Source organism: Talpa occidentalis, unplaced genomic scaffold, assembly GCF_014898055.3.
Source record: "Talpa occidentalis isolate TD23 unplaced genomic scaffold, MPIMG_talOcc4v2.1, whole genome shotgun sequence".
In the NCBI taxonomy this organism is placed as follows: Eukaryota; Metazoa; Chordata; class Mammalia; order Eulipotyphla; family Talpidae; genus Talpa; species Talpa occidentalis.
The window spans coordinates 138,584,003-138,611,880 of record NW_026555331.1 but is presented as its reverse complement, the minus strand read 5'-3'; the positions used below and the strand labels follow the sequence as shown (position 1 = coordinate 138,611,880).

Sequence of the window (27,878 nt, the reverse complement as noted above, 5' to 3'; positions counted from 1 at the left end):
ACTGTAGGGTTTTGCCTAGCACAACCTCACACTCTCTATAAATCAAATTAAAAATAACCAGGGAACTGTGCAGCATGTAGGTGTGCAAGCATGCCTCTGAACAGCTCATCACTATTTCAGGTTGGGATTAAAGATAAACACAATGCTGTGCCCACTGGAGCTTTCATCAGCAGAGGAAAGTTTTTGAATTATAAATAAGCTCAAGAAAGATCAGCTTAGAATACTATTAGGCACCAGGCTGTAGCATTTGCACCCTTCACCTAGCTGTTAGAAATGCTTGGGAGGACTTTCCAAATTGTTTACCCATCTTCCTGGAAATTCCCACAGAACTGAGCTGCCCTCTACTGGCATGCACCCATCTCGCAGTCTGATCCATTATCAAGTGTTCCACAAGTCCAGAAAACGTCACCCCCGACCCCTAGATGCACAAAATCCCCAACCTCATGTCTACCACCTGATCTCTTTTTTGCAACTGCTCTTACTATTGATCTGTTTTCTCTGACTACTAAATCTTATATGAGAGCAGGGATCCAAGACAGGACTCTCATCAAGACTCTCACACTCACTCTATAATGTAAGTTAAATGTTCCATTTTCTCCCAGTAGAAACTGTCAAAACAGATGTCTTGAGAAATAGAAAGGCTTCCTCTGAGTTTCTCTCTCCCTTTCTCAAGTATGAAACCCCTCACTGAGTTTTCTCTTGTAGCCTCTGATCCTAGTCACACAAAGGATCAGAGGCAAAAAAAAAAAAAAAAAAAAAAGACTGAACAATTGGAAACAGTTTCTGGTGGTCCTACCATTCTTACACTTTCCCCTTTTAACAAAAGTATCTAATTCTGGGAGGCAGTTGCTGTTCCTAACATTAACTTAATCAATGTAGTCCATAATTCTGGCCATGCAATACTACAGCAGAAAATTCTTGTTATTAGGGAATCTTCCCAAAGTTGGAAAGTAATGAAAAGTTCGAGATAATAACATGACCCAAAAGGTATGAATCTTATTTTCTTTTTTTTTTTTTTTTTTAGCAAACGCCCAATTCTGACCCCAGAATAAATCTTATTTTCTAGGTGCATGTGTTTTTATCCCTGTCTTACTCTCTTCATCAACCTTTCCAGCAGTTTGTGCTGGTTCTACAGTCTACAAAAGCTCTCTGGGAACAATCCTATGTACTCCCCATTATGTTCATGGTTATAAAACTAATGTCTTATTCCTAGCAGAAACCCCCAGGGCATATCTTCTTTAGTGTCTATCAGTCATACTCCCTCCTGTCACTGTTAAGCTTTATTGGAAAGAGTTGACTCATCTTACAGTCAGTTCCTCCCTCTCTTTCAGGATATGAAGGCTTTAACACAGCTTCCTCATATCAGCTGTTGATGTAATAGGACCTGGATTATGGAATGCAGAAAAGGCCTGCCTCTCTCTGCTGTTACCTGCGCAGCAAGCAAGAGTTGTACTAGAGCTTCAAGGATTCTTTTATCAGTTGATTCCCCAATTCCTTCTTTCACCTACATGCAGATATGTTTGCACTTCTCATGTGTCTCATGTTTTGTGCAGCTTTTTGCCTCTCTTTGTGAATTTAATGTGTATCAGACTTCAAAAACTTGATCTTCTTTTAAAAGATCAAGCAAAAAAATCCTGAAGTTTTGCCTGCTCATCTTTTTTAAGGTTGGGAATGAACATAGAGAAGAAATTTGAACTTGGAATGTCAATATACTATAAATTTAGCAGAAGATTCTAGAGAGAAAGCTAAGTACCACAGAAGCTGTGTAGCTATGTGTCTCTGTGTGTTTGGATTGTTGTTGTTGTTGGCAGGGGGTGAGCTGTGGCAGGGGGTGGTAACTCATTAATCTTGCTTTTTAACCAGTCATGTGTGGCCTGAACAGCATTTTAATATTGCTGATAAATATTTCAAAGAACAGCATCGACAATGACAGCACTTTGAGGAGATAAAGAGATTTAGTTTTTGCGGGGTATCTGAGCAATAAGCATCTAGCTTTTCTGGCAACCCAGGAACACCTGATAGAAGAGGAAGCATAGTCCTTCCTTCCTGTTAGGAAACCCTCTCCAGACAGCCTCTTCCTCTGTCCCCTCCAGACTCCTACAGAATTGCAGCAGAAATCGGACCCACCATGTTTGGCTGCCAGCCCTCCACATTCACACATCTGTCAATGCACCACCAAAAATCATCTTCTGATTCGCCTTTCCAGGCAAAGACAGGAAATCCTGAAAAAAGGGAACAAAGAGAAACCATTACAGCCTGAAAAAAAAGGGCTGACACCTAAATTCTGGCAAAAAAGATGCTAGTTCTTCCAAATTCTAAACTTCCTCATTCTGCTGTATTCCTTGGATTGACTTTCTTCACTGTTTAGTATTATCTTTAGCTCCTTCATTGACTCCTTTGACCTAAGTGGTCATTTTGCTCTTGTTAGGCCAAGGGGGATAAAATAAAAGGGACAAGAACATGATGAACACTAAAAATATGACTAAAGGAGAAAAAGAAGAAACCAGAAATAACTATTTCTCAATCTAGTCCACTTGGAATTCTCACCATTTTCCAACTCTACTTTGATCTTTCTTGATTCTCTACTGTAGTCATCCCATCCTCTTCATCAGGAAAACCCTTATACTCTTCTCCAATTGTTAAACTGTTGTTATACTTGATGGCCCAGTTAAGTGTCACATTCCTAATGACTATTGATAACTCAATTGGAAGTAATCTCTCAAGGAATCTGAACTTTTATAGCCCCTTGTTTGTGTACTGAATGTGGATTTATGATCTACTGTGACATTTATCATATATGTTCTTGTATTATCATTATTTTTTTTAAAGATTTATTTATTTATACAAGAACTGGGATACAGGCCAGATGCGCAGGAGGGTGAAAGCATTCACCAGAAACAGTGGGGAACAGAACAGGCAGGCTGACAAAACACACTGCTGAGGGGAGCAGTGGGCGAGACAGGAGAGGTCTGCCATGCCATGTGGGATTCTCGCCGACTGGCCGGGATCAAAATCGTTTTGCAGAGCCTGTGGACAGCTTCGCAGTGTGGCGCTCAACCACCTGCACCACCAGGGAGGCCCTATTATCATTATTTCTATAGGTTTCTTTTCTCTTCAACAACAGTATGAGATTCTGACAAAGACTTTGTCTCATTTGCCCTTATGTCTCTTAGAATAAATTAATAAGCATTCACTGAAAAAGAAAGTGGGTATACATACAATTCATTGGGCTAATATTTAATATTTGTGTACCTTTCTATACATTTTTTATAATTAATAAACTTTTACAAATGAATGAATGTAAGTTATAGAACAAATAAAATGCTAAGAGCATTAGCAAAAACAGAGGCTTGCATGTACTCTAGACCTTTCCCAGTATTTCTCAAGAGCTCTGAAGCAAGTGTTTGGTACCCTGATCTGTGGTGTGCTGCCAGAGAGTGAAGACAAGAAACTGAGAGTCCAAATTTCTCAGGTCTTTTGTCCTTCAAGTGTCAGTGGCCACTGCAATCAAATATTAATCTGCCAGGTCAAGTTCTTTTAATTGCTGAAGCAGAAACACCAAACGTTAAATCAGGGCAAACTATTTGCCAAAAACCTAGGAGGACCATAAAACTATGCTGAAGCATTTTCTTCTCTAATCCATATAACCTCAGACAGTGAATAGTGTTCACTGGTGTTCTAATAACTAGAAGCAAAACATTAACTAATAAGGGAATATTAAACATAAGATATTTGTGGACTGTAAAACAACAAAGTTACCTAGATCATATTTAACAAGGGAAGTGCAGAAAGCAAGTAAGCAAGCAAACTTATTAAGAACAGGGATCCATTTCTTCCAAGATAACTCTTTTAATGTCAACCTTTCCTAAGGATTCACATAGAAAAAATGGATTTTCAAAGATTTACTTTAGCCAAAGACACAGAGAACAGGCAAAAGGTCTTACCACTTTCTGCTAGGGCAGCAGCCACTTCATTGAGGGTGGAATAGATGTTGCAGGCAGCCCAACGGCACTGTGCCCCAAGAGCACCCAAAGTTTCCATAAGCACCTGTATTAAAGAGAAAGTAGAAAATGAGATGAGCAGTCGTGGGCCAAACAACTGTTCAAGGGGATTAAGTTTATATATTTGACAACAGGAAGTACATCAGAAATAACAAAGGTCAATGATTTTCAAATTGTGCTCTAGAGAAACTCTTCAGTATTTTGAGAGGAGGACAGTGCTGGGGGTAAGAATGGGGGAAGGCTCCAGTTGAGCTCTAAGCTTTTATCTATTTAACATACTACCGCCACCCCCACTCCAAGATTTAATTAAACCAAGAATTTCAAATCCAACACATTTTGTTTTTTAAATCACCAATTTACAGTTTTGCTTCCTTCTTAGGATGTAGAAAGTGGCAACAAAAGTTCACCCTAATAACAAGAAAAAGCTGGATAATCTACAAAATCGTAACTTTTCTTGAACACATCAAAGAGCTGAGGTCATAAAATAATAATTCTAAAGAATGATAAATCTTTTCGAGAGAGGGAACACCATTTCACACCTGCCAAGGAATGGAAGGAAGAGGTGATTGTCCACATGAGGGTAAGAAAAATTACTAATTAGTAATGAATTAGTTGACTGTGAGAAAGTGTGTCTGTTTGGAATTTTTGGTAGCCTCAGGAATGAGAAGATTTCACACTCATATGCAAGCTCTTTTCCAGAAGCTTCCACGCACTGTTCACATAAAAGACTGGGGGCAGGGAACTGACTGGCTGTGCTCAAAGATAGGCATGAGAACTGGGCACTTCCTCACAATTTTCTCTCAGAGTAAGCACCAGTCTTCAGTTGTAGGAAGATGAGCAGAAATTATGCCTGGGACCAACAAAGATTTCCTGCCTCTGGGGGAGGGCAGAAGCAAAATCTCCCTGACATCATGGCAGGAAACCTACTACTTGCACCCAGGACCCTGCACTGATACATACAACCCTCCTGACTTACTTTTACTCCAATATATAAGATGGAGATAAGGTTGTTTTTTTTTTTTTTAACAAGGTAGCATACTACCCTACTACTCTGATTAAGAGTTTTTTTAAACAAAAATAAAGCTTTGATAAAAAACCTTGTCATACAGTTTCCTAAGAGTGATTAAGTCTGGTTACTGGTAATTTTTATTTAAACAATTTGTATTTTGTAATATTTCTATACTAAAAAAAATTCTAATTAAAAATGCTCTAAATTTAAAAAAAATTGCAAACAACTTCACTAATTTAGGCTAATCCTCTCAAGCAATTTGTCCAAGGCCACATAACAAGTTACTAACAAATCTACTTTTACATCTTAATTTCTAATCCACACTACCTTTCAATATCTGATTCCATTTTCTCTATTGTTTTATCTTTTATCTTAAAAGAATTTCTCCATTTCTACAACTAGGATTCTTGCATTTGTCAAACAAGAGAATGATACTGAGACTTACCTACAATGTAACATAAATTGACTAGAAAAGTAATTAGGTAGCCAAGGGGTTAAGCACCGCACTACCAAGCAATCTGCAGCCTTCTGCAGCATGAGTTGGATCCCTGGCCGGCCAGGGAGCAACCCATATGGCCCGAAGCAGACCTCTCTTGTCTGCCTGATGCTCCCCTCAGCATTGTGTTTCAGTGTGTTTCAATCAGTCTACCTGTTCTGTACCCAACTCTGTCTCTGGTGAATCCTCTCATCCCCTGCATTCTGGCCTGTACCCCAGCTCTTATATGCACAAATAAATAAATCTTCAAAAAAAAAAAAAAAAAAAAAAAAAGACAATGTTCAAGGAATTAAAAAAAAAAGTAATTAGGGCCAACAACATAAAAATTATTCATATAGCTATGAATTAAGACTGCTTGTATTAGAACTTGAACAGGAACGAAAGAAAGTAGGCTGAAGTGGGAGGAACAGAAAACTGAGTTGTTTTAAGCTGACTTTAAATTATTACTGTTCAGAAGGAGTAACAAGGGAATCTGGCCAGAAGGAACTATGGAAATATACCTAAAAAGTATTAATAGATCCAATTCTATTAGAAAAATGAACTGGAAACCATTAACCATGATAGTTATTTCTGGAGCCTGGGATTAGAGGGAATTTATCTTTCTATATTATAGGGTTATAATTTAGAATACTGCAAAATGAACACAAAACCACCTTCGTAACTAGAAAAGAGGTTAAAAAAAAACAAAATTATTTTGTAATTTTTTTAAGGAAAAAGAATAAAAATGTGGGGGGACAATAAAACAACATTAAAATTGGTAAACTAATTTTGACTATTCCATTCAGGAAAAAATAAAAATGAATTTTGAAGGGTGGCAATGTTCAGTGAACTAAAGGGGTAAAAGAGAAAATATTGGGTTGTCAGAAAAGTCATGACACATTTTTGCTTGAAAAACAGAAAACAGATGTCATGACTTTTCCGACAACCCAATAGATATGAGACAGTATAGAAGAACTTAGTATTTTAAGTCACTGCACTGAAGTTCTATGTCCCTGACTGGGGAAATCCAAAAAAGTTTCCAAGATTGTTTCTGCCTCAATTAATTAGCCTGCAGCTCCAAAAAGTGCAGCTTTTCATTTTCTTATATTATAATTAATTATGGTCTGCCAAAGTAATCTTTTCCTCAGAGAACATGTAACCCAGAAAAGTCTCATAGTGGAGACACTAACAGTAGCTGTCTGTGTTTTGAAGAATCTTTGCTGTTCGTTTTTTTATTGAATTGAATTGAATTTATTTTATTTTAAAGATTTATTTATACAAGAAATGGGGTACAGGCCAGATGCGCAGGAGAGTGAGAGGATTCACCAGAGACAGAGTGGGGAACAGAACAGGCAGACTGACCGAAATACACTGCTGAGGGGAGCAGCAGGTGAGACAGGAGAGGTGTGCCGCGCCATATGGGCATCTCCATGTCCGGCGGGGATCGAACTGGCACTGCAGAGGCGGCAGACAGCTTCATAGCGCTGCACTCAACTGCCCGTGCCACCAGGGAGGCCCATTCTCTGTTGTTCTTAATCAGGAATGTGGTCACATGAGTATGCGCTTCAGGAGACAATCCTTTGAAAGTGATCTAACTATATAGATGACCTAGATCTTATAAGTCCAATGAAAGATTCCAGACCATTTCTCAGTGCACCAATTTCCGGCAGTGGACTCACTATAGTTGGTCACCCACTAGCTATTATAACTTTGCTGATGATTCTAAGTGAGTCATTCTCAATGGAGAAGCTTTGGGAAACTGTGGGGGCATTTTAGTTATGATACTACTGATATTTTAGTGGATCAGGCCAGGGATCTTCACATTTTGAAAGTATAAAACAGTCTCTTACAAGAAAAAACAGTGCTTCATCTGGTACAGTTTTCAAATATTCCAATGAAAGTTCACCTTGGTGAAATTCTGTGTTTAGAACCTTATTTCACTTTACATAATAAGAAATATTTCTGCAGTTTAATACAAAATAAGAATAGTTTTTACAGGAATGCAGACACTGTAAATCAAAAGAAAATTTTTTCTTGTTCAGAAATTTGTTTTTTTTGTTAAGAAATTTACAAAAGATTGTTTATAATTTCACAAAATCATATAATCAATGCTGCTTTGATAATCTGGAACAAGTAGCACATTTCCATCTATTCATAGTTAGCAAACTACCTAATAATGCTCTGAGTAAAGTACAAATACCTGACTATTGTATTTGTGCCTAAGCATTTACATATTGACATACACACTATTATATTATAAATGACTTTCCTTTTATTCCTCTCTCATATTTCAATTAAAACTTTATGTTGATTTTTAAAAAATTATATGTACATAGACATTTAAAAATTATATGTGCATTTCAAAACAACATAGGGATATTGCAAAACTTTTTTTTTTTTTAAAGAGGGAACAATGAATCTGATAGGAGTGAGAATCACTGGTCTAAGCCCACCATGGTAAACCCAGTTCCACTGCCAGGACTAGTGGGGCACAGACCACTTCTGTTCAATGATACATGATGGTATATTCTGGAGGATTTCTGGGAAAGGTTTTATTGCTTTTGGGAAAGTGGAAGAAATGGTCCTTCTTCCTCTTCATGTTAGTTTGTGATGACTTGAAGAGCTGGAATCATCTTACTACCAGGGGATAAAGCAAATACAATGAGGAGGCAAGTCCAAGAATCCTATGACTCCACATGAAATTGGAGCCTTGAGGTTGTGCAGCTGAGGTCTGCCTTATCTATGGACTTCCAGCTATGAAATGAAGTAAGTTCCTCTATGTATAAGCCAGGGTGATCTGCTTTTCTCTTATTTGCTGCTGAAAGCAGCCTAACACAGTTACCTTGTAGAAATGACACTGGAAGGGAAGATAAGGAGAAGCTGTGTAGTACAGTGGAGAAAGTACAAGGTTGGGAGTCAGATATATTACAGTTCAAATTTTGATTCTGTGATTTACTAGCTACAGAACCTTGGACAAATTACTTAAGCTCTCTGAGTCTTGACTTTCTTGTTTATAAAGCAGAAACAGGAATAACTGCTTTATGTAGCCATTGTGAGGATTACTGAACTTATATTTGTTAAGCTCTTTAACCTAGTGCCTGGCATGTTACAATCATGCAATAGCTTGTGGCTATTTTTCTTTAATTTTTTTATTGCAATAACATTGGTTTATAAGCTGGTTAGCTATTATTAACTATTGTTACGTGGAGAAAGGAGAAGGACTCACAGCAGTCTGAGCAGTGATATGTGTGCAACCCACAATTTTGGCTCCAGCCAAAGGCTTTTCTCCTTGAGCTCTCTTCCTCAAAGCCATCAGTGCAGGCATTTCTGTAAAGGACAATACATACACAGCAACATTACAGAGGCAGGAATGATAAAAGAATAAATAGAAAAACTTACTTTTTTAAAGGTAGTCCTCCCCCGATCAATTTCTCTGTTAGATTAGATTTCTCCAGGGATCAAAATATTAAACCAGATTTTTGTTTTATAAGGGACCTTTAAAGACAAATGCTCTAGGGTTCGGATTTCCTGTATCCCAGTCTTACTTATCTAGGTTCTCTCCCTTTTCCTTGATTAGGGGTTCCTTCTAGACCTATCAGAATTAACTCCCTCCCCACCCCAGATTCATTTTGTTGTCAAGTATTCTTGAGCTCAGATTCATTTTGCTATCAAGTATTCTTCAATATCACACTGAAATTCACAAACTACTAGACCCCAGGACATAAAGAGGAATTAACAAAAAGACACAGGCAGTTTGAGAAGGAAAAGTTGCTTGCTTTCTTTACCTTGTTCAGCAATTTCAATTTCTCTCCGTCCAAACTCCGCCTGTTTGATGTTCTTGACACAGAAGTCACCACTTCCCTTAGAGTTCTTTTGTTGCTTGTCCCTGGGAGATGTCTCATCATCAGAGCTATCTGTATATGAAGCCGCTGTAATGAAAGAATAAAAAGTCCTCAGGGAAAAAAATGGCATTCTCTAAAACTGCAGACCATGGAGCGAACTGAAGGTTCTCTAATCATCTAGCACCACACAAACTGACACATCTGGAAAGCACCTAAATGCACCATGCAGCTGCCTCAATCATCTCCTATGGAAAGTGCAATCCACAGGTCAGAATGAGAAAGTTGAGAGAGGTTGCCAGAGACGTTCTTCCAAATAGCATTAACTTGGAATCTATCTTCAGAACATGCAGAGGTCCTTGAATATTCAAAAAGAGAGATACACCAAAGGTTACAGTCCTTAATGCAAGATCACGATCATTAACCTATGGGCTTCTGGGTTCCTAGTTACCCTTCTCTGTCTGCTACTAACATGCCTGATGTAATTTGCATTATAGTACAATAGCTCAATAGATAAGTCCCAGAAAACAAGGAACTCATGAGAAAAATAATTAAGAACCACACAAAAAGTGCTTGTCTGATATAACAGGGATTTCTTTTTTTTTTAAAGACTGGCTCTGATGCAGCTGAACAATGAGTGCAGGGCCAATCAGACACTGACAATATCTAATTCAGGGTGCTCTCCCTTCTTGCCGGCCTCAGTGGATCCAGCATTAGGCATATTTGATTCCCAAAGATGCAGATAAATCCTCTTTTGGTATAATAAAATGCTCTGATAACGAATCCATTTAGCAATATATACTAGAGGGTGAAAGACTTTTGATTGTAGCTAACAGGTAACAATTTCTGCTGCTACTTTAGTTGAGATCTTTTTTTAGTTTTCATATAATTCCATAGTTGCTAATAATTTGCTGGATGATTTGAATAAATTTCCTTCCTTGGTTTGTGTTTAAGTGTCTGAGAATGGTATCTTCCTAGTCTTCAAAGTTTGTTTTTTTTTAAAGGGAGTAAGGATGGGGGCTCATAAAGCACTATAAGGCATTATGTATATGTGTGATATATGTATTATATATCTTATATATACATGAGATAAGAGGTATTTACATCATTTTTAGGGGAGAAAGCTATAGAAGTTCAGTGTTCTTAGGGCCTATGGTGCTCTGATCTACTTATATCCAGAGAATTAAGGCATTTCTGGGATTGCTTAGCAAAGGGTCTATCTCTGGGAGAGCTGTAAGAGGCAAGTCTGACCTTGCCCACTTAATCAGTCAAGGCACTACAAAATGTCTGGGCAGCGGGGGCCTGAGTATCTCTCCTGGAGCTGGAAAAACGCCCTGGAGCAAAGTCCTAACACGAGGCAACAAGAATGAACATGGGCACCAAGGGAGGTGAGGGAATTAGTAAATCTCCAAAGGGACTTTTGTTCTTATAAGGAGCTAATCTGTACACAAAATTTTTGGTTCTCCCTCCTAGGGAGAGTGAGAGCTCAAAGTACCTTTGGCAACAGAGCCAGAAACAGCTTTCTGGGTTGTCATCCGTTTCACTTATCAATACTCAGAAATAAGTTAGGCTTCTATCATCAGAGAGAAGATGTAATAATAGTCAGCCCTAATTCAGATCCAAATGTATAGGATAATTGCTTTTGAACAAAGGGTTTGCATTCAGAATATCCTGAAATTTCAAATCCTATTCCAGAGTCATGATGAGTTTTATATTCCCCAATGGCCATTTAAATATAGTGGTTAAGTGTTCTGGACTTAAACAGACTGGCTGAAAAATTGTCTCTGTTTCTGGGTACAATAAAGTAGAGGCAATACCAGAACAAGTTTCATAGAGTTGTTAAGTCATTCATGTATTCATTTACAGTCAGCTGTTCATTCAACAATTTTTGTCTGAAGTTTATTGAAAATATGACAGCACAGCAGAAGATCCACATGGCTCCAGAGGTGTAGGCTAGGTGACCTGCAGGTTGGACAGGCTGCCAAAGTCCAAGAGCTTCAGCAGTTCCTTAATGTCAGGATCTGCTTCAATGATCTCCTGATCCAGGGCTGAAACCTCGAGCATATAATTGACTCTTCTCTCTCTTCTCCTTCTGCAGCTTGACAGAGATGCCTCTCAATGGGCCTCTCCAAATCCGCTTCATGAGATGCATGTGACATACCCTGCTATGTTGTTGAGCTTCTTGCTGGGGACACTGGTGGTCTCCTCGCACAGACATTTGTTGGTGTGGAAGTCATTGCCAGGTGCCATACTTTTTGATGATAACCCAATGCCTTCTTCATGGTCTTGGTGCTATCAAGGCCTGTGTTGGTGTATCCCTGGGACTCATTCAACACATTTTTATCGTACATCAATTGTTGTACCAGGCAATCTAAGTGCTGGGCATACAGGACAGATATGGATTGTCTTTATCTTCATGGAGTTTTCAGTCAAGTGACTTGCATAAACATGAAACAACTAATTAAAAAATCAAGAATTTTTCCTGGTAACATACATCTGAGGTGTGAATCTATTCCCCTAAATCATCTAGTGTTGCAAACCAATGTTATCTCAATAAAGAAAAAAAAAATTAGTTTTTCTTTCCACATGTGCTATGAGGCAGAATGAAGAATAAAAGACATGATTTGTCAAGTTGTTGAGAAGATTAAATAAAATTAAGTGAAGTATTTAGTGCAACATTTAGTGTAAAGTAATTATGTACTCAACAGATGATACCTGATATTATTTTGGCTTTTGCATATATTTTTCATTACAATTAATTCAAAACCTGATAAAACATCTTCAAAGGTTCTTATTCAGTTTTAGGATTTTAAATGGGGAGATAATGACCTACATACAATATCATTGTAGTTTTTTTTTCCTATCTCTATCATCCACTAATCTACCTAAGCAGTGGATGGTTGACTAGCAGTGATTAAAAAGGTTGAAGCTGCAGTCCTAACTACCCGAAATGGTGCTACTCTTCTGTGCCTCTTCCAAGAATGAGTCAGGGCAAACAAAAAACCTCAAAAATTTCCCTATAAGAGAAGGATTCCAGGGGCCTCCCTGGTGGCACAAGGGGTTAAGCACTTCATTATAAAGCAATCTGCAGCCTCTGCAGCACAAGTTTGATCCCGGCTGGCCAGAAAGAAACCCATGGCGAAGCAGACCTCTCCTGTCTTGTCCGCTGCTACCCCTCAGCAGTATATTTCAGTCAGTCTGCCTGTCCTGTTCCCCACTCTGTCTCTGGTGAATCCTCTCACCGCACCACCACCCCCCATCTCCAGCCTGTGCTTCAGCAGCTCTTGTATGCATAAATAAATAAATCTTTTTTTTTAAAAAAAAAGGACTCCAATTTTATTTTTATTTATATATGCATACAAGAACTGGGGTATAGGCCAGAGGTGAGGGGAGGTGAGAGAAGTCACGAGAGACAGAGTGGGGAGAAGAACAGGCCGATCTACTGAAATACACTCTGAGGGGAAGAGCAGGTGAGACAGGAGAGGTCTGCAGTGCCATGTGGGTCAGCTCCCTGGCTAGAGATCGAACTCATGACACAATGGCTGAGGATAGCTTAATAGCACTGAGACTTTAACCCCTTGCGCCACCAGGAAGGACAGTCATTTTATTTTCTTAACAGTATTCGATATATTATAGCTAGTTCAAACAATACTTTCATTTGAGCAAAAATGAATTTGTTTTCAAAGAATCCTCTATACAGACCTGTTATGTGGTGAGAACCAAAGGTACAGTGTCTATATCATGCTAATATGTGGATGCAAAATGGCAGACAGACCCAGACTAAGAGGGTAGTATTTCTACAAACATCTTCTGAACTAGCATTACAATTATTTTTTGAATCCTTACTCATTTCTGTCATTATATTTGAAGTAGCACAGTCATGAAAATAATTGAGATAACACTAGATTTTCTTAGGAAAATTTAGAGAAACTCAACACATATACACAGGCTTGCATCATTTCTAAAGTGTTTATAACTGTCAGCATATTTGACATCCCAATTCATAATTTAATTAAAAATGAACAATCAATAACCAAGGCAATAATATACTGAAGTGCAGGTTTGAGATCTTAGCTCTAGCTTCACTTCTAATGGATTAAGTCACCAAATTCCAATTTATCCAACTGTAAAATAGGTAGGGTAAGAGATCCTCTCTCTCCCATGCTCTCCTTTCCCTCTAAAGTCCTCTAACTACCACCAGAAAAATCCTATGAATGAGTTAAAATCTAATAAGGGCTTAATTTCTAGGTAGGAAAGTAATGTAAGGTACAGTGACACTTTATCATAGGATGTTCTCTCCTTTTATGATTTCCCAGAATAAAAACATCAGTTGATGAATCACCAAACCACAATCCACCCCATAGAACACACACACATATGTTCTATGGCTCATGCCTGATTCAGCATTACCTCCTAGCAGCGTGATATTGTGGGTTATTGCTAGGAGAAGAAACAGTCAGAGTCCTAGTTGATTTACTCTGATTTAGACTATTTTAAGTCAGGCATTTCCTCTTGGACCCAATCTAGTGATCTGGTAATGGAAATAATGGTAGGGATCTGTGCATCAATGTGTAGCAGATTTCACTGTTGAATAACACCTTAGAAATATGTGAAAAGCTATATCAGATATCAAAATACAAACAAACCTTTGTTATTTGAAAATACTTCAAACTTTACATGAAGTAATTATGAGCTAAGAAAATTCAGTCCTTCTTTATCCCTAACCAATTAACTCACAGCAATGACAGCTTTTTCAGAAATATATCAATGGGAATGATTTGATTTTGAAGAGAAGTCTCTTCTGTTAATTTGTTTTTTATGAGGTTTTGTGCTTAGGAAAGTTTTTAGAAGTTTATTTCTTATAAAATAACTTTCAGGGTTATTACAGTTTTTTTCATCCTGGATTGCAGTTGGATTAAGCCCTAATGCTTTGAAGGATACAATGAATTAACTTTTCTCTCATGTATCTAGAAGGACACTAGTTACGAACCATCATTTGGAGGATGAAAAAATAATCTCTGATATCATTTTCTATGTTCTGTGGCTCAGATGAAGAAGACTGGTGGTAAAAGGCTGGTAGAGGGGCCTCCCCGGTGGCGCAGTGGTTGAGCGCTGGGCTGCGAAGCTGCCCGCAGCCTCTGCAGTGCCGGTTCAATCCCGGTTCGATCCCGGTTCGATCCCGGTTCGATCCCCGGCCAGATCCCCGGCCGCAGGCGACAGTCCCACATGGTGCGCAGACCTCTCCTGCTGTGCCCGCTGCTCCCCTCAGCAGTGTACCTCAGTCCCTCTGCCTGTTCTGCTCCCCGCTCTGGCTCTGGTGAGTTCTCTCACCCTCCCGCGCTTCTGACTGTACCCAGTGCTTGTATAAATAAATAAATAAATCTTTAAAAAAAAAAAGATTTATTTGAAAAAAAAAAAAGGCTGGTAGAGGAAAACATGGTAAAGGAAAACATGGTAAAATTTAGTGCTGGGATCACTGAGGAAGGGAGAGGAGGCCACAGTCTAAGATAGCCGAAGTATCTTCAGCAAAACAAGAACTATAGATAAGAAGGTAGCTTTTTCAGATATGTCATAAAACTAGCTATTCATGTACGCAGTATATATTGAGTCCTCAAAAAGAGTATGAAGTATAATAAGAATGTCTCTGGACACCTTTCACCAATATGCATCAAATACAGTTCTAAGTGCTGGGAAAAAAGCAGTACAAAACAAACCAAAAATCAGTAAACTACATAATATGCTTGATGATAAGTGCTATGGAGAAAAAGGAAAATAGGGAGTGTTAGGTGGGTATTGTACAATTTTAAGATTAGTCAGGATAAGTATCAAAAGGAGGTGATCTTCGGTTAAAAACTGAAGGAGCTGGGGCCTCCCACTCTGTCTCTGGTGAATCCTCTCACCCCCCACACCTCTGGCCTGTACCCCAATTCTTGATGCATAAATAAATAAATCTTTTTTAAAAAACTGAAGGAGGGCTTCCCTGGTAGCGCAAGGGGTTAAACACCACACTAAGAAGCAATCCAAAGCCTCTGCAGCACAAGTTCGATCCCCGGCTGGCCAGGTAGCAACCCACATGGCGCAGCAGACCTCTCCTGCCTCACCTGCTGCTCCCCTCAGCAGTGTATTTTGGTCAGTCTGTGGGGGGGGTGAGAGGATTCACCAGAGACAGCGGGGAATGGAACAGGCGGATTGACTGAAATACACTGCTGAGAGGAGCAGCGGGCGAGTCAGGAGAGGTCTGTTGTGCCATATGGGTTGCTCCCTGGTGGGCCGGGGGATTGAACTCGTGCTGCAGTGACTGTGGATAGCTTCATAGGTTGCGTCTTAACCCCTTGCACCACCAGGAGGCCCTAAATAAATCTTTAAAATAAATAAAGGAGCTCACTGAAGGAGCTAAGATACCTACTTAAAATATCTTAGAGCATTTCAGGCAAAGAAAATAAGAGCAAGAGCAAAGGATTGGACGCAGAAGAGTATCTGGCGTGTTTCCAAGTAACTGTAAGGAGGCTAGTATTACTGGAGTGAAATGACAGCTCAGGGAGGAGGGAGGTTTGGGAAGTGGAGATGTAATTAGAAAGGTAATGGGATACTGGACCTTATAGGCCTTTACTCAGAAGTAAGACTGGAAAACCATTGGAAGGGTTTGAGCTCAGAGGTTGACATGACCGCTTATTTTAAAAGAATGAATTTGGCTATAGTGTTAAGAATAGAATGAGGAGGAGCAAGGTTGGAACTCAAGTGCTCAGTTTTTAAAACAGGGGAGGGTTTGAGATGCCTCTAAAATATCCAAGTGAAAGAATCAAGCAGGCAGTTGAATATATGAAACTAGTGTATTGGGGAGAGATCTGAGTTGGAGATAAAATTTGAAAATCAAACACCAATACATGGTATTTAAAACTTTGAGACTAGATGAGTTGAGACTAGAAGAGAATATAAACAGAAGAGGTCCAAGAATCAGTCTTTGTGGCTCTCCAATGTTAACTTCTATAGTCACTTAAACTAGAACGTATGTTAAAAATGGGTTCCAAGTTCTTATTAATATGCACTTGCTTATCCTCTCATATTTAGAAAGCTGTGAATCAATTCTGTTATTCCTGGCCTTTCATTCATGGGGACAGAGCTTTATCTGTACCACCTCATAAAACTCCCCATTGTTTCTGTTATGAACATCACGGGTTGCAAGTATTTTCAAGGGTCACTCAACAAATCACACATGGATCAAAATCTGGAAACTGGGTCTCTCCTAAATTCCAGTCTAAGAATCAAGGCAGTAAATGTCTCCATTTGGTTTGTTTAAAGGGTTTTACAGCTACTCATATGAAAAAACACCAAAAAACAAAACCCCAATGAGATAACAGTGTGAAAGAAGCAAACATAATCTTAGTTCTCATTTTAAAAGCACCAAGTTGATGAAAATAACTTTCCTTATAGATTAGTTGAGACTATATTGGGACTATTATTTCATAGGCATAATACTTTTTAAAAGACACTCTGATGGATATAGAGATGAGGGTAACTGGAGTAGTGGGATACCCCAAAAATCAGGCAACTAAAAATGGCAATTTTTACTTTTAAGTAAAAATTTTTACTTTATTTCTTGGCAAAATCTTTAAATTCAAAATCTTTAAATTACTTTATTTCTTAGAAAAATCTTTAAATTCCAGGGATTGTACACAAGATTAGCAGGAACTAAATAACTAGATATAGCAAGGATCACCCTGTGATCTAAAATGGTCACAAAAAAGCCAGTTGGCCATTTGTCAATGATGCCACTGAGGTAATTTCAGCATCTAGTGGGAAGATAAGCAATCTTTGAGTTATTTTCCAACTTTAGGGTGTTTTGACTTCCTGTACCTGAAATTAATATTCATAAGTGGGTATATAAGGTTGCTAATTCTTGACTATAAAAATGGCACCTTCATATAGTTCAACCTAAAAGGTCCAAGTTTTCCAAGGTGACATCAGTCATTATTACTACCAATGAGTAATACCTGGCAATTATGTGTTCACTTAGAAACCAAGAATACCAATCACTCTGTTCTAGGTAAAAACATATCTTGTAAGTACCTTCCCTATATGTAGGGGTTTGATGGGAAGGCAGGTATTGGTTTTCTCTGCAAGAACACAGTTGGAAATGTGAATGTAGTGTGTAGGGGAAACCTTAAGCTGGAGTTAAAATTTAGTATTCTTATTATTTAGTATCAATCTTTAGATAACAGGCACAAACTCATAACCTAAAACGTTATACACATTTTCATAATTATTATGATTTCCAGTTATATTAAGGGTTCATGAATTTTCAATATTGGTTATTACAGGAGAATAATTATAGGTACAAAAGTAGGTAACTTTAGGGATTTATGTCATGTGCTTTACATGGTTACTGTAGGGAAAAGCAAAAGGAGTAATACAAAAATGCAAAATGTATTTTATGTATAACGTGTAAAAGGTATAAATAGCAATCTACCCAATCTAAGTTATAGCTACACAAATAGTTTTCTTTAACTTTACATACCAAATACTACTTTGCTATTTGTTCAAAGAACAAATAAAACTTCATTATGAAAATTTTCTAATAAATATTACTATTTATAATCTGAAGAGATATCTAGGGCAAACATTCAGCTTCCTACACATTCTAACACAAAAGCAAAATAAAATAGTTTCATCTTGGATCTATTCATACAGGGGCACAATTGCCCAAATGGCCAATGTCTTCAAGGGGTCCTATATGGTAATAGCTCCTTTGGCATTAAATGAGAACTCAACCCCAGCGCCCATATATTTGAATTAATGCCACTGCAAAGGAAGGAAGGAGAAATACAATGTCACAGCTGAAAAGAGAAGGCAAAGAGTTCACTTGTTTGAACTAACTACAATGTTTTCATTGCTTCTTGAGGGCAATTAAGGTTCCCTATAATTTGCAAATATGGCATGGAGAGATGGGGAACCTCTCTATCATCCTTTTTTTGTTTAAGATTTATTTTTGCATAGAACTGGGGTACAGGCCAGAGGTATAGGGCACGGTGAGAGGATTCACCAGAGACAGAGTGGGGAGCAGAACAGGCATATTTACTGAAATACACTGCTAATGGGAGCAGTGGGTAAGACAGTAGAGGTCTGCTGCACCATATGTGGTCAGCTTCCTGGCCAGGGATCAAACTCAGGTCATCTTGATGGGCTATCATTGTGATAGCACTGAGACTTAACCCCTGGGCCACCAGGGAGGCTCCCCTCTTTTATTTTCAAAGATGGGGGAAAACATGTCTTTTAATGTAATAAGCTATTACATGAAAGTCAGTAATGAGCTATACATTCTCACTCTCTGAATAAATCAGAATTCAGTTTCCTTAACCACCTTCTTCTGCCTTTATTGGAAAAGGAGGCCTCTATAAAGTTCCACTCTGAATCCCCAAGAGGAATCCAAAATTTCATACAAAATTTTGATCTAAATTTTGACTAAGAGTCAAAGTGTTTATGCCAAACCATAGGCTTGATCATGCTCAATTACCTTGGAAAGTCAGGAGTATTTGTTGATACAGATGGGTCCCGAGCAGCTTGGTACTCACCTGAGCTGTAGCTGTCAGTAGATGACTGAGAGATGGAACGTGACAGAGAGCGACGTCCAATTTTGGTAGGGCGTTTGTTGAATTCTTGCTTCTGGTCAGCAAATTGGATCTGCTGAGAAAAAGAACTCCAATCATATAAAGGAAAAGAACCTGGAGACAGCAATTTCAGGCTTACTTTATAGGACCATACCTCACTCCCGTTGATCTGATTTTAACAATCCATATTTAGAATGTTAAATCTCTTTGGATAGAAGAATGACTTTCCATCAAACTTAAATCTTACACTGACTAACTACAAGCTTCTTACAAAAAAAAAGAGAGAGAGAGAGAATGGGATGTTCTGGTTAAAATAAATTTTTAGAAAGTTGAGTCATATTTAGAAATCCTTCTACAGTTCCACTGAAAATTAAGGCTGGAAAGAATCTTTGAGATTATTCTAATCTTAATAATCTAGATAAGAAAATTGCAAAATACAGTTAGGTAAAGTGACTTGCTTTCATGTTTTAAGATACTCAGGAAATGGTATGGTATAATGAAAAACATAGGATTTCTACTCAGAACTTTCTGAAATTGCATTTAAATCCTGCCTATCCCACTCATTAACCTTATGATAGTGGTCAAGATGCTTGTGAGTCTCCTTTTCTCATAAATATCACAAAAATAAAGTGTTTACTTCACAAGTTTTAGAGACGTTAAGTGAAACAATGTATGTGAGCTGTAAAACACAGGAAGAACATGAATAAACCCACTCTTACTCCCTTCCTGAGTTGGGTGTTCTTGTAACTCTTGCAGGTAGCCACTCTAGTTGTTAAAGCTTTCTAAAATGTATCAATTGACTCTTTAATATTAGTAAGTATAGTAAACATTACTATACTACATTTAATGTTTGGAATCATAAGTACCTAACAGTTACAAGATTGTTCGTTCTGGGCCTCCCTGGTGGCGGTGGCGCAGTGCTTGAGTGCTGGGTTGTGAAGCTGCCCTCAGCCTCTGCAGCGCCAGTTCGATCCTGGCCGGACTGGTGCGGGGCCCAACATGGTGCGCAGACCTCTCCTGTAGCCCGCTGCTCCCCTCAGCAGTGTACCTCGGTCCTTCTGCCTGTTCTGCTCCCTGCTCTGGCTCTGGTGAATCCTCTCACCCTCCCGCGCTTCTGACTGTACCCAGTGCTTGTATAAATAAATAAATAAATCGTTAAAAAAAAAAAGAAAGAAAGAAAAAAAAAAAGATTGCTCATCCATTTACTATAACAAATGTAAAAAGACCTAATGATTGGGCTATTTAACCTCAAAACTCTGGAGGCTGCATTTTGGACAATATCTGATAAAGACTTTCTTGCATTTCTCTTTCTCCTGCTGTTGGAAGTTCCAACTGGTACTTTTATAAAACTTTACAAATCAAAGCTCACATAATTTATACAACAAATAACTTTTTCGTTTTCTCTAACTGGATACATGCATATCTGCTTAGATTTTTCTGGAGCTAAGGTGACATGGAGGCAGGAAGGACTAGAGGTCTCACACCGAGTCTGCCTTTCACGATAAAGGGCAGAATAAAACAGCATACCAGAATGAACATAGCAACTGTGGGGTATATTTTCTGCAGTTAGAGGTAACTGTTGAGTCATTTGAGTATTGAGGAAAGGGACCAATACTAATCCCATGTAGTATTTTATAGTTTGCAAACTATTTTCAGCAGTAGGGAAATCATTAGATTAGAAGCTTTCTGCAAATTGAAAAATTGCAAAATTGGTATTTTGCTAAAGTGGCAATTTATTCCAAAAAGATAGCACGTCCGTTCTTTGCATTCCTATGGGATGTATATGAACTTCCATGTACTTCTCTTACCATAGCACTTACCACACAGAATATAACTGTCCGCCTACCTATTTGTATCCTGTAAAACTACAGGCCCCATAAGGGTAGGAGCTATGTGTTTTATACCCTTATATCCTCAGGCACAAATGCTTGACACATGGTAGCAATACTACAACAAATATGTAGTAGTCTATTCTATCTTTACTGTCTATATTTCGTTGAATATTAAGTAAATATGGTAAGAAAGACAAGTATAAAGTTAAAAGAATTTCTATGAGTAAAAAGGTCGGGAAGGAACAAGGTGGGTGAGTAGAGAGAGGATAGCAGTCAGGCTCAAAACTCTGGCTTCCATTTCACCAACCTTGTTCAAGACAGTGATATGGCTTTATTCTTTTTTGAGGCGCATGTACGAAAAGCAGTAACTGACTTTCCAAAGGCCACAATGACTCACTAACTTCAGCAGTGCCTTCTTTTAAAAAAGAGTAACATAAACCCTGCCTCAGAGGAGTAACAAACCCCTCCTCCCACCCACATACCACTAGAGGGGGCCACTCACTATACTCTAGATTTGTAGGATGAGGAGTGGTTCTATACCCATTTATCCCAGCAACGCTAAATCATATAGCCATCCATCATCATCATCATCATCATCATCATCTCAAAACAGTTCCATAGGCTAAGTTCCTTTCTCTCTAAAGTCTTCTCCATTCACAGTCATTCCTCCCACCCAAGCCAAGTTTAGGCTGTCTCCACTCAGAGACAGAGGGGTCTAACTCTTGTTTACTCAGACTGAATTCAAATTTCTTTTTAAGACAGAAGAATATCACATAAAGAGACTACTCACTTATATAAAGTTACATGATTTTACCAAGAAATAAACCTTTATCTTTTACTGACAACCACATCATCCCTGACAACCACATCACCCCCATAGTTAAAAACCATTACACTCTTTACTCAACAGGTCACCCTGTGATACAGTATTTGACCGACCGCAGTTGTGGTACTCTGGGAGATTCTACCCCTAACTTTGTTTACCTCTGAAATCAAAGGGTTCTTTAAGGTAACTCTCCTTTTCCATTTCAGAGAGTACAGTCTAATTTTAAGAGGCATCAAGGCACAGGAAGGAAAGACTTAGGAGAGGGGCAGCTCACCTTATGCAGAAGGAGGGATGGAAGCAGGAAAGGAAGAGAAAAGCAGCTGAGCTTCTACAATAATGGCTACAGCAGCAGCAAGTCTGGTAAGTAAAAGTTTAGCCTCACCTGGGCCTTAATCCCAGAATTGCTATTGACAATGTATTTCTTCTTGCTGCTCAGCATAGTGACATTGCCAGCTCTACTGCCACCTCTTCGGTCCAGGGACCCTTGTGGCTAGGCCTTTAAATGTTCCTCATCAGCAATTCTGTTGGCTCTGGTTCCAGCTAGCTACCTTTTTTTCTTTCTTTTTTTTTTTTTTTTTTTTTTGGTGGCGCGGGCGGGCGGGGTGTTACCCTTCCCTGGGATCCCTGAAGCAGTTCCAACAACCCCTCTAGCAGTGGAGCCCAATTTAATAAGGCATTTCGGTTAGTGGCTCATCAGCCATTCCTAATTCTGGTGGCTGTTTTGCTTTTATTTATTTTTTTTCCCTAAACACCTAATTACACAGATCCTCTGACCTCTAAACTTTAACAAGTCCCCTGACAAAGCCCAACATGCATGCGTGTAACAATGGCTTATTTATATAACCGGTGCACTTTTTGCCAGCTATAATTAACTTGCTAATTAGGTTCCTTTTTAACCTTACCTCCTCCTTTTCCATGTCAGATGATTTTAGTTAACCTAGTCTCATTAGAAAAAAATTAACTATATAGACCTGCTAAAACAATGAGGGAATTTATTAAGACAGTAAGAAAAAAAAATTAATGGTGCCAAGTGCTCAGGCAGTCCCTACCCCCCACTCTGTCTTTGGCTTAGTCAGACTGGGGACACTGATGTCAGCCCTGTCACCAAGAAAATCAACTCTCTCAGTCCATTATGTTACTCTAGATGTATATATCTTTAATTCAGGTTTTGGTATTTGGTTTCTAGTCCCATCTCAAGACTGCTGCTGATCTGGTGTTGGGTGACTCTGCGTTTTTGAAGAAGTGTGTGTTTTGCAGAAGGTGTGACTACTGGGAAAAATTGACTTCTATGAAGCCATTTTGAAATGGAGCCAGGGAGCCATTACAGAGAAAGTACCTTACTCTTCTCCTTTGAATTGGGTCAAAGACCTTTGGACGGGCCCCAAACAATTGTTTTTAGATGCCAACAACTGTTTGAGATTGATTAGAGACTTAGAGAATCAATCAGTTCCCTTTTCATCTTTTCTAGAGAATCAGTAACCAATTATGTATAGCCAAGAGTAGCTTAAGCCTATTAACACTAATTAACTCTTCTCTTTAACTTGTCTTCCCCTTCTCCCCCCAGAAAAACTGTCCCTCTTTGAGGCACATTATAGGTTTTCTACTTGCATCTGTGTACCCAGAATTGCAATTCTTTGATCCGAAATAAATGTTTTGTCTTTCTAATTGCCCTCTGAATTTTTAGGTTGACACCACAAAAGGAAGATTCCTATTTCCTCTGAGTCCCCAGAATTACAACGACCTTGCTACATACCAAATAAGGAATCAACTCCACAGGCAAAGAATTACATTATTTGTTGATTTCAGCAAGGAGCTCAGTGAATAGGGAAGCTACCTTCAACGATTTGTTAGAGAGATAGGAGTTGGAATGTGATTTGAATTCTACCTAAAAATAAAAAAAGAAGACTGCCTGTTGAACACAAGAAGGAACATTAAATGATAGATTTTTTTTTTTTTAAACGAACAGGTTTATTTTATTTTGAGAGAACAGGTCTTTGGAAGACCTTTTTCTTAACGTATTCTTCTTAACTTAGCTTTACATTTACTTAATTTAAAAATACTTTTAACGATTACTTTCTTAACAGACTGGTCTTGGAAATGGCATCATCCCAGATGATCTTGGGGCCCTGATAAATCATAATTCTGAAACTGCTAATCATGTAAGAATTCGAACTCTTAACAGCTTTTTAATTGGCAATTTTATCCACTGCCACTACCATAAATTGAAACAGAAATCAATTAAACTCAAATATTGATGTTCTTCATAGCCCAGGAAAATCCTGATTCCTTACTCATAATTTCAGGAAATGAAACAGATCAGTATTTTTCTGCTTGCCTCATGAATCTCTAAACTTCTGCTCTTCCCAACCAAGAATGTTCACCTTAGTAAACTATCAGCTGGTTTCTTACTCCAATGGCTTATGCCACTAGAGCTGAGCCACAGGAGTCGCAGATCTATACCAAATACAACCAGAAGCTATCTTAGGAAACTATTACTGACAGAAGTCTTACCACTTAACAAGGTTACATAACCTTGTTCTCAAACTACCATGCATTAAAATCACCTGGAGGGCTTATTAAACTACACTGCTGAGTCTTGCTTCTCCTCCCACCCCCACCCCCACCCCCAATTTTCTGACTTAGTAAATCCAATGTGACCCAAAGTTCTGCATTTCTAACAAGCTCGCAGGTAATGCTGATGCTGCTGGTCTGCGTAAAGCACTGTGAGAACCGCTTCTTTACCACTTTATCCAAGTAAGAATAAAGCAGCCCTAATTCTCCTCACTTTCCCCTTAGCCAACAATTTTATCCTATGACTACAACCATAGAGGTGCACATTCAGAGGCAGGAAATAAAAGTTTATCTGAAAAATCAGAAGAGAACAGGGTGATCCTTTCTTTATAAAAATATGGAGAACTGGGTCTAATTCCAATTTCTAAAACTTAAGACTGCTAATAGATGGCTAACATATTAAGAAAAACAGTTCTCACTAGGTCAATAGAAAAATCTATTTACCCTAAAGAGGATCAGGCCAAGAGAAACCAATTAATTTCAAGGATAGCATCATAGATAACATCATTTTGTCATTTTGTTTGTCATATTTTTGGGAGACAAAAAATCCTGGCCCACATTGAACAAAATGAAATTACTCGTTATAGGTTGTTTTGCTTAAAGTTGCAGTTGCTAAGAATCTATTGTGGACTTTAAGCAAGGACTTACAAGTTCTTCATCTAGGAGTCCATGGATGTCAAGAAGCCCCTAAAACAGCATAAAAAATTTTGTGTATGTGTATATATTCCTGCAGGGAGGGGCCTCAGTTTTCATCAGTTTCTCCAATGGGTCTCTGCTTAAGTGTCAATCCTGACCCAGAGTTATAGTCAAGCTACCTATACCACCAGTTACCTGACACCTTAAAGGTTTGTGTCTCACTTCCAAGTAGATATGGTTCAAGCATTCTAAGAGACATATCTCCTTTTCAAGTCAAATGAACTGCTAGGACAAATTCTTCACTTATAAAAAGGGTTATTTCCAGCTGGAGGAAAATTGGGTAACCAGTAGAGTCTTAAGAAAGTCAATCAGGGGCCACCCTGGTGGCCTAGGGGTTAAGTCTCAATGCCATGTGCCACTTTGGTGGCCTGATTTCGATCCCTGGCCAGGGAGCTAACCCACATGGTGCAGCAGACCTCTCCTATCTCATCCGCTGCTCCCCTTAGCAGCCTCCACCCCTGTAGCTCCCCTCTGGCCTACACCACAGTTCTTCTATTCAAAAATATGTAAAATGTTTAAAAAAAAGTCAATAAGACTGCCTATGGAAAAGTATCGTTACTATGGAGAGCTTAGGTGGGAAGAGAAAATGCTAAAATGTAGAAACCTTTAAAAAAGGATACTGCTGATCTCCCCCGATTACATAAGAGGAGGTATTTCATCTACCAACGAGGACTAAAACATTTCTCAGTGGAAGTAAAAACACATTAATAAGAATAATCTTTTGAAAAGATGTGTTCCCAACATGTACAGCTGCCTAAACAAGGTTAAGAAAATCCTTTACATGAAAATAGCTGAGGAGCAGAGGCTCCAACAGAAGTTTCCAGTGACGGATAGACTGTTAACCTGAAGGTCCACCAAGTCAGTTCCTAAGATTGGGGTTCTTCAAACTCCATCCTGGCTTATTTCCCTGCTGGGAATCAGATATGAACACTGTCAGCGGATGTCTGTGATCCAAGTCTATTCTCTGAGGGGCATGCAGGTCCCTTTTTATGCTGCTGCTAGTTAACAAAAAGGGAGGTGTTATAACATACCTTCTCTAATAAAGTTTCCTCCCAAAAGAAAGTTTGAGAACCTTCTCATATTTCTTTTGGAGGTCAGAAGTTTCAATGGAAATTTCATTATATTAACATGTAAATGGGAACATGAGTCAGACATTTGTTAAAGCTTTCTTTAAAAATTTCAACAAGGTCAAAATTTTGGCCCAGGGTGGGAGTTGGCGCCAGGATTTTCTCTTGGGGATTAAAAGGCACTCTAACATTTCATGGTAAGATCTGGAAATCTATAGGAAAATCACTGGAGGGTGTTCAGTGGTTCACTTTGTTGGCTAAGTGGATAGGGGTGGTAGCCTAACAAAGTACATCTAGACTAGGTCAGAAGTTAATGACTTACATGGTATCTGAAAGAAAGTCTCAAGAGGTTTGTCTTTGACAAGGAAAAGATAGATGAGAAAAAGCAGTTATTGAAAACTACACCCCCTACACACACACACACACACACACACACACACACACACACACACTCATTGTTCTCATTGTTGTTAAAAAATCTACTGATCCACAATCTATGATCCAAAGGTCATTTTTCAGGTTTTTAACGAGAAGGGCTAAGAAATGACTAAGTAAGAGAGGTGCCATTTTAAAACAAAGCAGAACAATGCTTTATCAAAGAATGCAGTTTTCTAAAAACTGCAAAGTGTAGGTCATATTCCTTAAGTAATCGCAACACTAATTCCTTTAGGGCAGTTTTCTTGTTCACATAAGTAAAAAGAAGGTATGTAAGTAAAAGATCACAGGAAGTCTTCTTAAGAAGATATGTTCAGCAGGCACAACAGTGAGAGCTATTTCTTACAGCAATAAATGTTACTATAAAACTTTTATTGATTCTTAGTTGACATGCTAATGTTCCATGGACTTCTGTGATATCCCTTGAAGTAGCAAAGTTTTATATCTTAATGTGGGTTCCTCCCCTAAGAAAACCAGAACTCTTGTTTCCCTTTCCTCTTGCTATTAGTGGTTGACTGGAGGTTGAAAAACTAAAAAAAAAAAAAAAAAAAAAAAAAAAAAAACCCAACTACAGTTATTAAGTCAATCCATTAAATCTAAAACTCTGCATTATTGGAAATAAACCTCTGGCTAGGTATAATTTCTTCCCATCAAATGTTTTAAAACTGAGCACTTAATGTTGTCAATGAAACAACATCAAGAACAACAGCAGTAACCTCAAAATAATAAACAATAGTTGGGATGAGAGTTGAAAGTCAGGCTCCTCAGTTGGGTCTTTGTTATGCCTACTATATACTTAGTTACATTACCAATGGTTTTTTCCGTTAAGTCCACACTTCTACAAATAGTGAAAAGATCTTGGAATATATTGTACACAATCTAACCAGTTTTCGTAGGAAAATCTCTCTCTCAATTTGCTTATGGGAAACTGGTTAGATTATAAACAATATATTATCAACATCATATATCATGTAGTATATTTATAAAACACAAACTGATACAGACTGTAAGAAATTAAGCTGAATCTAGGAACATAAAGATGGTTGCTATTTTTATTTTTTTAATTTTTAAAAATTTTTTACATCATTGTTCATTTTTAAACAATATTTGCTTCCCCCCACTCCCTCAGGTGTAGTCCCCATAGAACTTCCTTCACCAATGTGGTTGCTATTTTTAAATCAAAATTCAAACTAGATCTAAAATAATACATTTTATATGTCAGTTCTTATCAAGAAATAAGTCCTTATTATCATTGTATTAAAGGTATCTCTTAGGCAAATATTGTTTTGAAGAGTGGTACCAAGAGAAGTATAGTTCCTGCCTTTCAGAAAAAGACATATGTCTAGGGGGTATAGCTCAGGGGCAGAGCATTTGGCTGCAGAAATATACATATGTCTAAATGAACAGCTGGGGGAAATGTTTTGACTGGAAGGAAAAAATATGGGCAGGTAGAGGAGGAATGTTTCAAATCTTTTTAGCAACTTGAGAGAGTATCATTTTGAGAAGTTCTATTTTTCTCTCT

At 38.4% G+C, this 27,878-nt stretch overlaps 1 protein-coding gene across 7 annotated transcripts in view; it reads right to left on the bottom strand.

Annotated features, from left to right (window-relative positions):
• Positions 1 to 27,878, bottom strand: part of AHCYL2 (adenosylhomocysteinase like 2) — a 147,081-nt gene that overhangs the window by 21,687 nt on the left and 97,516 nt on the right. For 3 of the 7 annotated variants that reach the window (XM_054692652.1, XM_054692656.1, XM_054692658.1), the window contains 5 exons: positions 18,894 to 19,005; positions 9,271 to 9,414; positions 8,712 to 8,812; positions 3,945 to 4,047; positions 2,128 to 2,222 (listed from right to left, as the gene is read on the bottom strand). In XM_054692652.1, the coding sequence (XP_054548627.1) occupies positions 2,128 to 2,222; positions 3,945 to 4,047; positions 8,712 to 8,812; positions 9,271 to 9,414; positions 18,894 to 19,005 (555 nt within the window). Of the gene's footprint in view, positions 1 to 2,127; positions 2,223 to 3,944; positions 4,048 to 8,711; positions 8,813 to 9,270; positions 9,415 to 18,893; positions 19,006 to 21,969; positions 22,083 to 27,878 lie in introns of those variants that run through there. The other 4 variants (XM_054692653.1, XM_054692657.1, XM_054692654.1 and 1 more) reach the window with 2 other exon arrangements.